Here is a 17,959-nt window from a genome sequence, read left to right as displayed (position 1 = left end):
TTTTTGAGGCAGGTTTGCTGTGTCTGAAAAGTGACTGACCTCGCCTTAGATGGAAATCAAACTGCTCAACCTAGCACTATGGACAGAGTAAAAATACAGGAAAAAATTACCAACATAAAAATAAACCAAAAAGCAAGCAGATTTTCCAAATTAGGAGGAGAATGCCTGGAATAATCAGCATAGGCAATCAGTAGCAAGCTTTATTTAGACTGAGCCTTCAATTAAATAAATGCTTTTCTCAGCAAAAGCAAATGAGACCGTAAAATAAGGAGAAGACTAAATTAGTGCAATATGAATGACATAATAAATATGTAATGGGTACAGTACAGACCTTGCCTCTCTTCCCGTGATTTCTGTAAAGAATTTTGTGGAAAAAAAAGTGGTTCTGACTGAACAATGAAATTTATCACATGGTTCAGATTATCACCTTTTAAGTCCTGATTAATGAACAATTTTTTTCAGTAACTGCACACATGAATCAATGCTCACTGCATTTCATGTACAGGTTGATGGCTCTCCATCCAGACTGCAGGGGAAGTTCAAAGCAAACAAAAGGAGGAATTTCTTCACAGAGCTGTGAAACACAGAATGTCCTTCTGCAGACCACTGTGAAAGCTGCCAGTCTGCACAAATCAACTGAACTAATCTAGAGAGGAATCACTAAATTGCATTGTGTTGATAACATTAAAATGACACAGTATGGTCTTGAAAGAAAAATTCTTGGAGGTGGAAGAGGCCTGGAAAGAAATACCATTATGCACTTTTCTATCCTGCGCCCTTCACAAGTTTGAGGAGTAGGAGCAGCAGGAGACAGGGCTATTGAGACCCCCACTCTGGTCCCATTACTCTGCTTTTCAGTTAGCTCTTCAAGTTTAGTGATAAAATTAGATTTTAAGTAAGAGTTATGCTTCTCCAAAAATCCCTGCGTCACCACACAAATCTCTTTCTCAGTCAAGAACTGAAGAAAGAGGACAGACTAGAAAAAGCTGATCCTAGGTATGTTTGTCCCCAGAAGTGCAGGAGCTAGAGAGGAGCACCAGTAGAGCCAAAGTGGAAGCTAACAGGTGGAGAGGCAGTTCTGTAAAGACATTAAATTGTATTGGAGGATCTGAACGTTATCAATACTCTTGTACTCTTGTCATGGTTCTCAAAGAGAGCAGAACCAAATGAGTATCCAGGCACAGGGAGATGCTGCCCTGAGATGTGTGTGCACACCCCCACACAGGTAAGACTACATAGGTATTTTGTAAAAGGCAGTGTTTCTGGCAAATGCAACCATTTAAGTCATATGGATAAATTGATCTTGAACATTTTCCCTGGAGTATCAGTCACAAACTGGCTTTTCTTTCTTCCTTTCACTTGCAGAGTACAGCTGCTGTCTGAAGTGCTGAACAATGTGGTTGGTTCAAGAGTAATACCTGTTCTCACAACAATTTTGCACTCCAAAGTGATGTTCTTTCAGCTTCCCTACAAGAGCCACATTAACCATAGGCATTTTTTGCTGCACCTTTTTTTCTCCCCCTGGGCACATGGTGTACCTCATCTTTTCAAGACTCCAGAGCTACACAAGGAATGATAATATTTAGAAGTCTTTGAAAACAAAATCTCTTCAGTGGAATAGAATTGATTTTATCTCATTGCAATTTCAGAGTGCTTGCATTGCCTCATCTGCCAAGCAGGTGTTACAGCATCAAACAAAGATGTGAAAGCATCAGTCACTGTTAACTGCTCAGTGTTCAGGCAGTTCTCAGACCCTGTTATCAAAAAAAAACCCCAATAATTTCCCAACAGAGCACCAGTAGAAGGAAACAGTCCCACTGGTAAGAACTGGGGATCAATATTCTCCCTTTTATAAGCTCCTTGGTCAGCCCTCAGTAACACACAGAATTATTTTGCGTAGCCCTTTTGAAGCTCTCTGTTATCCTTCCTCCTCTGAAGAGCTGTACGAATAAAAGAGAACTGAGTAATTAGAATTTACACTGCACAGCTCTATAAGCATCTCAATAAAAATATCCCATGCACTCTTTTTTGCAAACATTATCCTGCAAACGGGCAGGAAACCTCTGCCTTAAATTTGCTTTGTACCCTAAACAATCAGGAGTTTGTTGCAGCCAGTGGTCAGTGGGTCTGTGTGAGAGGGAGATGAAATATTATTTTGAAAAGTATATTTATGTTGAAAGCTTCTTTCTATAAGACAATATTAAATAGAGCTATATAGAAAAGGATTTTAGTGTCACTTGTTTTTCCTATATAATCAGAGGAGAAACAACAGGCATAGCCAGAGGGTGATTCCAGATCATCTAATTAGAGCACTGGTCTAAATAAGTCTTTAGAGGTCCTGTCTCTAGAAGGTCACTCTGTCCTTCAAGTTCATTTCTGTGAATGCCTCTTGTGACCTTTCAGTGGAATTTACTTCCTGGTTTTGTTACTTTTTTCCATTTCAGCTTTCTCAGAGAGCTGACACAAACCCCCAACAGTCCTGGATTGCTGTGTGCTCTACGGATCAGAAGGAGCTTTAGTGGCTTCTTCCCACAGCCCAGTGGATAAAACTGATTTTAAAAATTTATCCAGGAACAAATATTACTTACTGTCCTTACAGACTAGATGTATTTTGTACTTGCTGCTGAATTTCTGAAAAAAATTTTTAAAAAATCTACGTCTGTGTGTATCTCCACACAAGATTTACATTACCATACCTGGAGAACTGTTCTTACATAAAATGTATCAAATGTGCTCACTCTACCTGGGCCATAAGTGCATAATTGCAACCTTCAAAGAGGTTGATCTAAATCACTGAAGTTGAGAGTATTTAAATTACCTTAAATACTGACACATAAGCACTGGGATTACTCACTCAATGTATGGGCTTTGCCAAAATCAAGGTCTCAATGGCAGGAAGATGAAAATATTACTCCCCTGTCAACTCTGATTACACAACAAAGAAAATAATGAAACATAGCATATGTTGTCTGGTAAATTTTAGAAACAACAGCTTTCAACACTCCATGCCTTAATTTTGTGCTCAATATATCTCAGCTGTGGATGTTCTGAGAGCTTCTTCTTCCTTTAACACTGCTCTCCTGTCACAACATTTCTAAGAGGAGACTATAGATATATCACACTCTTTTAATGAGTAAAGGTGTTAGAAGTTACAGCACCTCCAGTCACAAATATAATGAAAAAATACACCATTTAATGAAGTTCGGTTGATATTTTTGCCCCTATGTACGTATTAAGTACTTTTAACCACATCTGAAAATTTGCTTTGAAGACACTTGGATGAATTTAAAACTTTTTAATTAAAAGAAGCTGAAGACTGCAGGGAATTTCCTTCTGTATATTTCTATCTCTGGTCTAGTTACTTTTCTCTAAGATGCATCATCTCTCAGCTACATAGACCACCTAAACTCTTAATTTAACTCTGAAACAAGATCTTTTTTTAACCCTGTTGGTGAAAAGCCATCTATTAATTTAGGTTTTATTCAACAGAGCTCCTAAACAAGTTCAGACATTTGCTTAAATGCTTTAGTTGATTTGTGCCATTAAGAAACATTTATTACTATATTGTATTAACTAATTTATGTACTGCTCAGTGTGTCAGTGGTGGTTCTGAGGAAAAAATGTCTTTAAAAGACTGTCTGTAGCTCACCAAAAATACCCCTACTTTTCAGGTCATAGAAAAAAAAAAATTAATGTCCTAAGAAAATTTTACTGGAATGAGATACGTTAGAAAAAGTAGGTCTTCTATTACATAAACTGCCTAATTTGAAAACTTAATTTGCCGCTTATGTTTATCAAGGACACATGACTTGCAGACCACATTTTTGGCTAGACCATTACTACTTCTTTATTTTCCCTACAATGTGATGAGGAAACCTATTTATATCAGCACTATAAAATCCTTAAAAGCTGAATATGCATTTCATGCAGCAGAGCCGAGTGACTCCAGCAGATCTTACAGATGAGAACGTCAGGTCAGCTCTTTCACAGCTCTTGCACACAGGTTTTTTCTGTACTTAATGTCTGCATGTGGAAAAGACAGAGCCTTTAAGCCTTTGACAACTTCTGCTTAACTTGCAGAAGTTATACCAATACACCTTCAGAAAGGTATCTCTACTTAAATGCTAAACTCTCTTCTCAATCGAGTTGGTTTTCACTGTGACCAAAATCACATTTTCAAGGACAATAGTTGTTATAATGCATTTAAAAGAAACATGGTCTAGCAGGATTTCTTACACATGCAGCTTACAAGTATGGTTTAACTCTGCACAGTAGCAATACATATTTACAAGTGCCAGATTTTCAATTATAAATATTTATCATAAGGACATGAATTTATCTTTAATTAGCCCAACTGTTAAGGACACTTCTAATGTGAGAAATGCAATTCAGTATTTCATACCAGATGTAGCTTCTACAGCTAGTCTTTTATCTCTAAAATGTAATGAGCAGATACTTACACCAAAACCATTATGTAACACAGGAGTGATTAGAAGAAAATAACTACAGAAAATCTTTGCTTTGGAATTAAAAGAAGAATTTGCTGAAGTTGCATACCTCAGTTTAAAGCACCTGTGACCATATGACTGTATGATCAATATGACCATACTTTTAAGTATCTGACTACTTCCTACACAATCCATATGAATTATTTTGTTCTCATGAAGACCTGAATGACTAGATAATCTTTCCTTTCCTGTACCTCGCTAACCTGCTGAGTTATGGCTCCATGTTTGACACTTCTAGAAGAAGTATAAACATGAGAACTGGGGTAATTCCAAGTTTGATCCTGGGTTATAAACAACTGAAATATGATGCCCATCTAATAATGCCAAACACCCTAAGCCATGCATGTTACTGACATAATGACACAACAAACATGGTTACAAGCACTCAAACAACAAGAGGCAGAAGGAAGGACTGGTGACAGGTTGGGGCAGAATAATGGCAGCCTGGTGGTCTCCTAAAAAGGCAGACTGACTTTCTTTTTTCCAGAATAAACAGTTATACCAAATTCTTAAATTTAAAAAAAAAAAAAAAAAAAAAAAAAAAAAGTATGTTGGGATTTCATTAGCAATGTTCTGTACGAAGTGAACTGGGGGAAATAATGTATGAAGTGAACAGGGGGAAAACCAAGTTCATGTCTAATGATGTGCTAAAACTGCTTATTCTTTGGCAAAGCAGAGAAAGCAAGTGGTGTCCTTGCATGTCCGTGCCTCCACCCCACCATGCCAACAGCTTCTCTGCAACCCGCTGAGACCTCTGTGGTCTCACAAAGGCTGCTCTTAAATGGAATAATAAAATGGAAACAGAACGCACTCGTTACTAAGGTAACTCTGAACCAACTTTTGATTCAGTTCATTTTTCTCAGCAGTCTGAGTTACTGAGCTGCCTGTTCTCTGTATTCATTTCATTAGCAAAATCTTTGATTATTGGCTTGCAAATGTTACCTATTGACTCAGTGTATAGTAATGAGCATGCCAAAGATCAGTGTTTAAACACACTCATTAAGGAACCAAACAACTTATTTTAGAGATGGGGATGAGGGACACAAGGAGAAATGCTGGAGGGAACAGAAAGGTGGCAGAGAAAGGAGTTTGGGAATTTCTTCCCTAGAGCTGTATTGCTCAGTTCCCATTCGGTTCCTTTCCCCCATCATTTGAAGCCTTCACAAGCCTCTGGACACCCTTCTAAAGAAACATAACAAGGTAACAACAATGTTATAATGGTGTTTCTTTTACCACTTGATGAATTACATTCCTAGTATTGAGTGTTGTCAAATATTAGTAAAGCAACTGGATGACAGAAAATCCTAGAACAGAACTGCTTTGGTTCTCACATTAATGCCAGTTTCCTGGGATACACCCAGGAACTAGGATGTGCTGCAGTCCGTGGCACACAGGCAGTCACAGCTGCCCAGCTCTCCAAGAGCAACACTTCCCACTGTATTAACACTGACACAAAAATGAAAAAAGATATGAGGTGTTCTCAGCGTGCCTCCTTATGGGGAAAAAACCCCCACTTGTAAATCTTGAATCTACAAACATATCACTGCCTCAGATAGCTGTGAATTTTTGCCCCACTGATTGGAAACAGTAGGAGATTGAGAGCTTGGAAATTAGGCTGAATTGGATGAGGCCAGGCTTAACAATTAGATGGTAAATTAGGAACAAAGATCATAAAAAATTTGCATTGTTCAGTAATCCAAATAACGTGCTCTCTTATAGATACAGAGAAAATGACATTCTGATGCAGCAATGGCAGGATGGCAGGAAATTTTGAGGGACTGGCACACTCCAGGAACATGAAGGCAATTACCAGAAAACAATGGGAACAGCACGGAGGAGTAGCTGTGTGCTGTGTCTGTCTCCATGGCACTCAAGTGGCATCATGCAAAGCTGAGGGATTTGGTACAATTACTCATTTAGCACATGCTCCACCTGCCCTTCATCCCAGACATGGCCCCTATTAGAAACGGATGTGCAAAGCATTGATTTTAGCAGAGCAAGACTTGTTTTAACACTGAATAAATCTGGGGTGCAATACACTCTTGGTTTAAAATTGGCTCAGTGTGGGAGAAAGCAACCTCCAAGGTAATTGTGAATTCTGTTTCCATGTTTTATGTAAAACATAAATTCTGTATTCTTCTCCTATGGAAATACCTGATCTTACCCTCCGTAGGCAGGAAAAACTCAGGTTGTCTTGTATCTGTCAGTACTTGCAAAATGGAACCCTTGCTATTTATGTTAAGGAACTTTTCATGTTTAGCCTTTTACTTTTCACTCAAAGTTTTATATTTTGTTTGGTACTTTTTACAGGTGAGTAGATTCAGTTGATAATTCTGATCTATGGGAAACAATGAGGCTTATAAACTGTGTTCAAAAATTCCTTGAAAACAGTACCATTTAAGTTAAATGTATTTTGTCTGGCAGCAGAGCCATTAACAATTTGAAACAGAAATTCAGGAGTAGGAAAGTCTGAGAAAATACCTGCTTTATGAAACTTTTCCATTAACTTCTGACGAACCGATTTACTCAAGTTGAAATAATCATCGTCTTCATCAGGTTCGCTCAGAAACAGAGGGATGTGCTGAAATACAATTATATGCTTGCATTTCTGGTTTGCAGCAACAGCCAGCTGCTCGTCGAGCCAGGCATCCTGGGCTTGCCTTAACTCAGGGCACTTGGAGCTATCAGTGTATAGCTGAGAATTCAACACGAGAAAGAAAACACCTCCAACCCAAAAGCTGAAGAAGTCATCCCCCCAGTTCTTGCAATAATCATCGATGGTTTCTCTTGTTGGAGTATTGCCAATATCATGATTCCCACTGACGAATACCAGTGGTATGTCCTGGTCAGTGTTTTTCAGAACATCCTTTAAATCTCGCTCTTGGTCTTTTTTCCATCGGGTTCCTACAGGAAAAGAAAAATACGAAATATTAGAGTGTTTATGTTTTCTCACCTTCATTCTTAGTTTTTGTTTATGGAACTGTGCATAGTAAGAAAATATAAATATTGTGTTATTAGATGCCGTCATGAAAGCATCTCCACTTCATCCCTGCACATCCCCCCAGCGCTGCCCCTCCCTTCCCAAGGCCTCAGCCATTTTCAGCAGCTGGCCTGAAGGCAGGCTCTGGACAGGACCCAGCAGAGAGCACAGCAGTAGGCGATGCCATGGCCACTGCTTTGCACCAGGAGCTTCAGCTGATTCTTTTCATCTACAGACCCATGATGTGGTGGGAAAATGCAGCAGCCTTGGATGGTTTAACGGCACAAGGGTAAAAACCAGGTCGGCTCCTGGCTTATATTTTATGGCTGTGCAACAAAATTAGGGGTTGTTGGGTTTGAGGTTTTTTTAACAGCAAAAATTTAATCAGTGTCTTGTAGTGATTTATTTATATGATGAGTCTCTTTCAATAATAAGCATGCCATTAAATTTTAAAAAAATGTAGTTGTGTACTTTGCTAGTTTTCTCTGCATCTCTGCCTTTATATTAATATGCACATCCATACAGGTACTCTTCTGGAGGACAGGAATTTGTCCCTGCCTACAAAGCTTTCTCTTATTGACAGATTGATTTACAATCACTGAAAAAATTTAGAAAGGAAGTTTTAAAAGGGCAATTATCTTCTTCCAATAATGACAGAGGTTTTCCTATGTTTTCTAAAGACTAATCTTTAACTAGAGGCCATTGATATGATTATTATTAATGAATTAAATGAACATGTATAAATTGGTTTTGTCCTTCAAAACATAACACACATCTAGCATGGGCCCATTTCACAAATAATAACTCCATTTTTTAACCAAAAGCTGTAACAGGATTTTTAAAAGAACTCTGAATTCAGGTTTCTAACATACACTTGCACACGGGTCTATGCCAACCAATCATCATGTACTTTTAAATGGTTTTACTTTCCTAACTACACACATGCCTTATACACAGAAATGCATAAACGGGTTCCTGTATTGCAACTATGCGATAAAAGGGGTTTTTACAATTTCTTTAAAATACTTATGATGAATATGTTGACAAACACTGACCCTTATTAACAAATATTTTGTTTTACATACCCTACAGGCTTTGGTACCACCTCATTGCTGTTACCAGAATTCTACAGCTTTAGAAAAATACTGAGAAAAAAAAATATTAGGTCTAAATTATGGTTAAACGTAATGACATTGATATGACTTGCATTAAGTCAAAATCCACAACCCTCTTGGGTCTAGCTGCTGCAGAGGGTAGAAAGTTATTGCAGGAAAATCTTTGAGTAACTTGACAAATACAGGGCATATGATACCCAGGGGAGTCTAGAAAGTAGTGAAGAGCAGGTAATTTTTGGGGGTATATTAATGGTCAGTTTAGGCTAGTTTTGTTAATCCCAGAAAAAACAGGGAAAATGGTATCAATATTACTTGGAGACGTTGAATTGTAAAAAATAAAACCAGAAATTCAAATAAACCTGGCACACTGCTGTCCACAGGGTAAGGAACCTGGCTGAGAGCGCTGCTTTTACTGACAGTTCCCCATTTTCCTACAGAAAGAGTTGGAAATTTCAAGCTCTAAATATGAAAATGTCTGGGGGAGAAGGGCAGGGAAATGTGAGGGGAGAAGGCTCTGTTCAGATCCATGTAAACACATTACACCATGTTAAACTCCATGCTATCACTTTGGGAAATTTAGCTAACAGTTGCTGAGTATAAAGACATTTATGCAAAAGTTACAGAAATAATTTGCAGAATTATGTATACCTCTTCCCAATGGTGAAATTCAAGCTCTAGAGACTAACACTTAGATTAGATTTGTCGACAGCAGGGCACTGATTCCCTCATTTAATGAAATATTATTTCTATAGCAACAGAGAAACATATTCAGTGTTTATTGCAGAAAACAGATTGCTCAAAATGGAAAACAAGGTCTCTGCCCAAGAGCCTAGGAAATCCTACTAAAGAGAGATTGGTTTGGAACAACTGCATCTTGGTTTGACCTCTTCTTGGCAGAAGGTCAAAACACCTTCAAAAGAAGAGAATCCTGAAGAGATAAAAGTGGGAAAAAGTGAAGGAATGTCTCAGGACCCCTTGGTGCCGTGCTGGAGAGGAAGGGCTGGATGTGCCACCGGCCCTGAGCTGCACAATCACAGCACACAAGGTGCGCCACAAAGAGCCCTCCTCGGGCACCTCCCCCTGACTACAGCTGAGCCCAGTAACACCTGAAGAAGACAAAGACACTGGTAAAGAAGGAAGCCACTGGAAAACTAAAGTGGTCCCTGCCATAGCATAAAAAATATCCTTTTAATCTCTCTTGGGCACAGGGCTATAATATCTAATTATTCCAATTTTTATGAAAAACATTTCTGTTTGATGGACATGTATTTCTTTGGCTTAGAGGGAACTTTGTTGTAGGTGAAGAGGGAAATAATATAGGGCCAAAAGGCAATACGAAAAAACTTATTTGTGAAGTGTGGTAGATGCAACTGAAATAAATTTCTGTGATGTTTATCCCGGCATCATATGCAGTGACATTTTTAAATCCCGGGCCACAATTTTCTGTCTTTATGTTAGGCTGTGTAAATAAAGTCATGCCCTGAGATAAATGGCTTCACAAATTAATAGCCCATAAAGGGCAGCGTGGCTTTTATGAAAAATATGAAAGTGAGAACTGTTGCTGGTGCAGTTGTGTGCAATTTCCCCCAGCTTCCCAGTCTATCATTTTTGAAAGCTGAGCGATGTGAACAGCAGCATGAAGGTGCAATGTCACCGTGCCTGTTGTTTTCTGTTGTGTATCCCTGTTTGCCTCAACAGCTCCAGTGTTCTGTCCTGCACTGCTCAAAGGAACCAAGACAACAGCCTTCTTTGCACACTGGAAGAGCAGATTTCAAGACAGTATTTTACAGCAATTTTGCTGGAGCTGTCTTCAGTCAGCAGAATTACAGATTATTCTGACAAAGAGGTAATCCTTTAGTTATTAATCCATAGTTACAGTTTCTTTGGTATTCCACAGAAGGGTGCACCTCTCTAAGAACATGTATGGTTTAATTTTTGTAAGGCACCAGCCATTAAAAGCAACTTAAAGCATTGTTTCCCCCCAAGCTGTATCTGCAATGCTGATGGCAATTTTTGTAAAACACAAGGCTTCCCATACAGTAACCTCCACCAACTCTGTAACTTTTCCTCCAGAAGTATTCCAATTGAAAAATTATCAATTAATTAACAACAGCACCGTTTTTTCTACTGATATGAATCAGGAGGGGGGAAGGGCGGGTTATGATGGCATTATGAGGTGGTACCCCCAGGCATTCCTGGCTTGGTGTTAGGAGAAGTCTAAGTACTCCCCCCAAGGCAGGAGAAGCCTTCAGCACAGACATCTTCAAATAATTTAACAATATGCAAAAATGTGGCACAATAATTTCCTGTATTTCTCATTACTTGGTCTAGTATTTTAGTGTACCTTAAGTGTCCCAAAGTTAGAGGAGCTGCAACCACATTGTTTTTTAATGAAAAGCACAAATTTTCAGTTTGAAGAAGAAAAAAAGAAAAATTAAGTTTTATGCCAGCAAAACTCATGAAAGGCCCTGATATGATAGCTGCAATCTGTTTAACATTTAACCCAAGAGACTATCAAAGAACAAGTATAGAACAACTATTGCAGACAAAAATACTATACAAAATATCAAATAGAAATTGTACCTACATTTGATAAAAGCAAAATAGAAAATGTCAAAACACCACCGATGAAAACAAGATTTAGAAAAACATTGGGCCCATTCCTTCCGTAATTTATGATGATACCTGAAGTACTGTCACATCAAAAGACAACTAATTATTGTTGAAAGCAATCACATGACTGTTAAAAAACAACAACACATAGATTTATGTATTTTCCTGGGTCTTACAGGGCATCACAATTGCTTAAATCAAAGACTCTAATTATTTTGAGCACTTCCTGTTCTTGAGACATGTGTCCTGTTTGGTGTGTTTTCACGACTGTCTGCAGCTCTCCTACTTCTCCATTTACAGGACCTCCCCTAGCCCTATTCCCTAAATTTCTAGGGAGGAGGAGTCCAAAGCTATACTCAAACACGTTGGGGTTTTTTAGCTGCACTAGAGGAAACGTAACTGCAATCTCCCTCTCTGTGGGAACGCAGCCTCCTCCTGTCAAACCAGGACTGCCTTTCATCTCTGCCCTTGTCTTGGAGACCTGAGAGGGCTACAGGCAAATCCCTACATCACCCCTGTCTGCTGCCCCCTCCCCAGGGACAGCCCCACTGGTGCCCCTGTCACTTAGGAGACATCACAGGTCCCACCAATGGTATCATCAACACCACATTCCACCTGCCAGGCTCCTTCTGCAATGGCATCTGATTGCTATGTACTAACATGAACAGAACTCTGAGCTCTAATCTGGCCACTCCTCAGAACACCAACCCACAGCAGCCCTTCAGAGCACTGATGCAGATGGAGCTTCCCCACCCCACAGCTCTGACCCTGTTCCTCACTGTGCTGCCTTTGCTGCCCTTCCCCATCTCATCAGAGCAGACGACTCCTCCTGACTGCCAGGGCCAGACTCTTCCCTCTAGTCATCTATTTACAACTGATCATCCAATAAAAACGGTGATTCTCTCATGGGCCATGAGCAGAACGAAACACTACGGTCTCCACGTTCTTTTTTGTCCTAGGACGCTACAAAAATGTGATAATGGACAGGGCACTGGAAAGAAAGGAAAGACCTCTCTGGTCACCCAGTTCAGTCTTGGTGGTGCTCTTCATTGTTTCTTGCTTTAAACTTAAAAGTTTCCGCTCTGGTGTCTGCTGTAATGAACTAATGCAACACACTGCGTCATTCCAAATTATTACATGCAAGAATAAGCTGATCCATTTTAATAAACCCATTATGGTCATGTTCTGAAATAGGTTTTTTGCTTTAGTCTGTGCTGTAATAGCTAAAATGTCTCCACTCTCTTCTTTAGACATATATATTTCTAATCTTCAAATAGCCTGAAGACAATTTTATGATGAACAAAAAATTATGCAGTTAAAAATAATGTAAATATGACTATATTCACTCCTGAACAAACTGTCTACTCAGTCTAACTTAAAAAGAACCTCATATCATTAGTTCCAGTGAAAAGCAGAATCTGGAATACTCATTTGTCTACAGCTGTAAGCGACTTTTTCAGTACATTCGAAACAAGTAATAATCAGTTCTGAGACTCAAAAAGTGATCACACAAAAAATTCCTTACATGAAAACACAAATTAATTTTATTATGTAACTTTTGGCATTAAAACAAGAAGAAATTTTAACTCTAGTTTAAACTAATAATGAACAATTATTACATTAAAGCAATGACAAAATCCTCAACTGAATAGGGAAGCCTATTAGGGGATCAACTGCTCCTGGTTTCAGTGCATGACATTATATTTAATGACTGCAAATGCTGACATTTTTCTGAGTGCCAGCCACACAGGTGCCCACTTAACAACCTAATTCATGGCATTTACTGCTCCATGTTCTGCTGTGAAAATAAGTATTATCCTTCACTTAAGCTCAACTCTGCTCTTATCCTTACTCATCTCCCAGCAACGCCAAGCTGTCACAGCAAGCACAGGCCACCATGGCCTTTGGGTCTGTGCTTCTGATAAATCATCACAAACAGGAAAAAATACCTGAATTCTACAGTACCAAAACCAAACTTAATTAAAAAAAAACTTCATACAAAGATCTAGTACTTGTACTACATTTTTAGTACTGTCTCTAGTTCTTGTATCATAAAATATAAGATCTGAGAAAATTGTACAACTAATTACATCTCCAAGATTTTAGTATTTAGAGAAATGGATCTGCTCATCGGATTTCTAAATTCAACTGCACTCTAGACTAGAGAACATACAAAATACAAATAAATACATACTCGCTGAAGATGAAACATTTGCTTCTGACGGCCCAGCAGTGTCTGCAATTTGAGCCTGGTGGATGTGTGTGATCTCTGATGCTGCCCTACTCTGGGCCTATTAGAGCAAATTTAATTTCACAGAAAGCTGTTGGAGGCTTTGAACGCTCCATTAGGTTTTACTAGAATAAGATAATTACCACAAAATGTTTATTTATGCAACTGCAGTGGTACTTCTTTAAACAGTTATTATATATTTAACAAATAATGTGCTGCTTACCACAATTCTTAGCTATTATTAATTAACACTGGCATAAGAGTTTGGAGAAGAAAATAGCCAAGAATCCTTTTGGTTTGGATTCCTTCTTACCAAGCATGTCAGAGTTACAGGTTACAACAGCAGAAGAAATAGATGCAGTGAGTTTATTTAGATTGAGCTACCTTGTGGTCACAACCTAACACTGCCCTGTTGATCAGGCAGTGACATATTAATAGAAATGTTACCTTGCAAACAAATACAATCCTTACCTATACCCTGATTCAGTATAAACATTTTAAAGCCTCTGCTTCTGCCTCACACCTAAAAAAGTCAATCTGTGTCTTTTCTACTTCATGCTCTATTACAATTCCATACTGACAAAGATTCAGGAATTGGGATTTAGCTGACAATTTTGCTGAAACTGCAAGTGACACGAATACAGCTGCCTCCTCCCCAGCTGTGCCATGCTGCTGGGAGTTAAAAAAATACACAAACTTGCTTTCGTCAGTCAACCAAGCAGCCAGTTCAAACGGCAAAAAAAGCAAATAAGTAAAGGTGAAATGATAACAGTCATTTTTAAATGTGGAAACCTATTTTAAGACACTATTTTTTAACCTGCTCATATGCCTGTTACATGGAGAAATCAAACATCAGCATTCATGCTCTTGCCTTCTAGATGAGAAAGGGATTTTTTTGAGAATTATCTTATTTTTAGTTAAAATTAAAACTTAACAAAATATCTTCTTATATACATGCCTTACTTAAGGACTAGCAGTGCAACCTAATTTTACCTGGCCAATTTTTTTTTCTTAAAAAATTATCCTTTGTTTTAGCAAAATTGGTTATTTAATGGTAGTTTAAAAGCAGTATTAAAAGCAGTTCACTGATTTTTTTTTTCCTTTGTGGAACGTCTTACCAGATCACTGTATATAGCATTAAGAACTTGAATTGGACCTGACATTTCTCTGTAATTTATTCAGTTCACAAATGTATAAATGGCAGCTTGTGCATTTGCATGCAGATTTCAGCATTACATTCCTATCTCATCCTGTGTGCAAAACCCACCAGAAGCAGATCTCCAGCTCTCAACACCTCAGTCCCTGCAGCGCGACCATGCCAGACCCGCGTGACGCAATAAAGCACGAGCGCAGCACCCGCCTCGCCAAGGACAGCTCAGCTGGCTGCAAAGCAGCTGCAAATGCACAGCTCTGCACAGCGAACAGCTGCGCAACATCTCCTGACAAGGAAGAACACACATGGGCAAATGACTGCGCACTTTATCCAACTGTGATAAAACGGACATCTCCTCAACGCTTCTTTTTAGTGGATCCCAAACCAAAAGACAGTTGCGACTTTCTGGGACGTATCAGCTTCAGCTCTAACACAAACCAAGTGTTCACTGACCTTCCCTGACCAACCCAAGATTCACAATAATGCTTTGACTAGGAACACTTGCTATGGTGTGTGCTTTCCCCATTTTAGAAAATTAAGCAAATTAAAGAGGTTATTTTTAGAGATATAAACACTCTATAAGGTGTTTGCAATTATATACTGCAGCCTGTGTCTCAAGATTTACTGTCTACAAAACTGCACTTTTGGAGTGAGTCAGGTTAAGGCATTTTATATTTAACAGAAACTAGAGACAAATATTCTGGGCCATGGCAGTTGCACATCCAGTTTGGGAATGGGAAAGAAGCTCAAGCTAATCCAGTTGTGATCCTCCCAGGAGAGAGAATGCCTTCAAAAGCTACAGTGATTATAAACAGAAATGAAGCCATACTGCTGTCTGGCCACCAGAACTATCAGCTCCGATGTTCCTCAGCCCTGCAGCTTGTCTGTTCTGAATGTAAATAACTTCACTCTCCACTGTGGACATGTCACAGCTCATAAGAGGGACTAATTGTATAAAAGCGAGTATCCCCATCTCATCTCATATTCTGATCATCAAATTGTCAAGCAGAAGTCAAATGGAGAAGTACTGATTTGAAAAACTGTCACTTAATTGCTGTCTAAATATGAACTCAGAATCCCAACATTTGGCACCTGTTTTTAAAATCTTGTTGCACATCACTGCCTGCTCTATTATATGAAGAAACACTGCATGGGAGACAAGATAGGGCATGTCATTTTGAGGAGACATGCAGCCAGCAGTTTCACTTTTCACATAAAGAACATACTGTCGCCCCAAATTGTAATTAGCTGAACTGAGCTGGTGTGCCTTATTGAGGCTTTCTGGAGGAGTGAAGAGTGTTAGCAGAATGTGTGAATTCCTGAGGGAGAACGCAAACCGGTGATGCACACACCCAGATACACACACGTATGCAGTGTGATGCACGCACCCAGATACACACACGTATGCACAGTGTGATGCACACACCCAGATACACACACGTATGCACAGTGTGATGCACACACCCAGATACACACGTATGCAGTGTGATGCACACACCCAGATACACACACACATGCAGTGTGATGCACACACCCAGATACACACACGTATGCAGTGTGATGCACACACCCAGATACACACACGTATGCAGTGTGATGCACACACCCAGATACACACACATTGCACAGTGTGATGCACACACCCAGATACACACACACTGCACAGACCGTGATGCACACACCCAGATACACACACATATGCACAGTGTGATGCACACACCCAGATACACACACACTGCACAGACCGTGATGCACACACCCAGATACACACACATATGCACAGTGTGATGCACACACCCAGATACACACACACTGCACAGACCGTGATGCACACACCCAGATACACACACATATGCGGTGTGATGCACACACCCAGATACACACACACTGCACAGAGCGTGATGCACACACCCAGATACACACACGTATGCAGTGTGATGCACACACCCAGATACACACACACTGCACAGAGCGTGATGCACACACCCAGATACACACACGTATGCACAGAGCACAGCAGGCAGGCAGGGGGAGCTGGCTGGCACAGAGAATGTCCCAGAAGAGCTGGAGCCCCTGGAAGCAGCAGCAGAACAGCCACAGATCCCAGCTGTAGGCAGGGGGCCCTCGATGCTTGGAGGGGAGAAAGCAGGGAGAGAGAGAGAGAGAGGAAGGACACTGGGGCAGGGAGAGCATCCCCTGCAGTCCCACAGTGATTCTGGCAGTGACAGCTCTTTCCCAAATTCATGACTGCTTTTTACACAGGGATGCCAGACGTCGAAGGTGCATCTATACCTTTCACCAACACAAGCTGATGGAGCTCTGGGACCCTGCCTGGCTGCCTGGCTGTTTTTCCCCCATGACACAAAGTAATGTTCTGGCAGCTCTCAAGGCTGCAGTGCCTCAATGACCACAAACACATCAGCAATGAGCTGTGTATAGTTTGGGCACCTCTGTTTCCAGCTTGTCTACTGTCAGGGCCTTTTCTGTCCCCTCCTGTTTAAACTACTCACATGCCTGAGCTCACAGCCGGAAACGCACATTACATGGCACAGTAAAACCATGAAAATATGTAACAGACACAGTCCTGGAAGATCTTACAATCCAAGCATGGCCCAATAAAGAGTAAGAGACACAGAGAGCAAGCACACCAAGGAGCTGTAAGAAAACATTATTAAATATGACTGCAGCTCTGTAAATCTGATTGAAACAATCAGATGTTTTAGCTTGTTCCACATAGAAAATATACATTTATAAAAGCATGAATGGTGAAACGTGTCACAAATAATGATTTGAAAACCCTTAATTAAACAATTTAATAATATAAAACAAGGGTAGGAAAAAAAACTCCCAAAAATGTCACTACTTGGGCTTAACCGACAGAAACTGCTGATGTGAGATTATAGAGCACTGCTTGACCTGGGTAGGGAATGTGTACATTAGAGATTATTCTACCTTCACATTAACTAAAAGAATTAGTACAAGTGTTCACAGTGTATTTGAAGTGCCATAATAGTCAATTCCAGTGATTTTGATTTCTTGTAATTAACATATACACACAAATGAATTTAAAACTGCAAGCATAAACATTACTTGCTCACTGATCCATTATCACACTGCTAACAGATCAAGCTTAATCAAGTTCTATAATTTTTTTTTTTGTGATTACACACATTATTAGACAAGTCTCGTTTCATTTAGTCTCTAAACAGTTTCATTTTATTACAGTCAGGCTAAGTAAGTTTGCAGGAGACTTGCTGTCTTGTTCTTTTACCTGTGTAGCCAGAACAATTAATGAAAAAAAAATTAAACACCTGGACTAAATACATCATATAAATAACTCTCCTGGCTAGAACTATCAAG

The 17,959-nt window shown here is 39.6% G+C and overlaps 1 protein-coding gene across 1 annotated transcript in view; it reads right to left on the bottom strand.

Moving 5' to 3' along the window:
- CPPED1 (calcineurin like phosphoesterase domain containing 1) overlaps nt 1-17,959 on the bottom strand; it is a 39,575-nt gene that overhangs the window by 6,992 nt on the left and 14,624 nt on the right. The window contains exon 3 of the mRNA XM_040079479.2: nt 6,990-7,412. Coding sequence (XP_039935413.1) covers nt 6,990-7,412 — 423 coding nt within the window. The remainder of the gene's footprint in view (nt 1-6,989; nt 7,413-17,959) is intronic.

This window comes from Hirundo rustica, chromosome 15 (assembly GCF_015227805.2).
Source record: "Hirundo rustica isolate bHirRus1 chromosome 15, bHirRus1.pri.v3, whole genome shotgun sequence".
Lineage (NCBI taxonomy): Eukaryota > Metazoa > Chordata > Aves > Passeriformes > Hirundinidae > Hirundo > Hirundo rustica.
The sequence above is the reverse complement of the archived record's forward strand: the minus strand, read 5'-3'. Positions and strand labels throughout refer to the sequence as shown.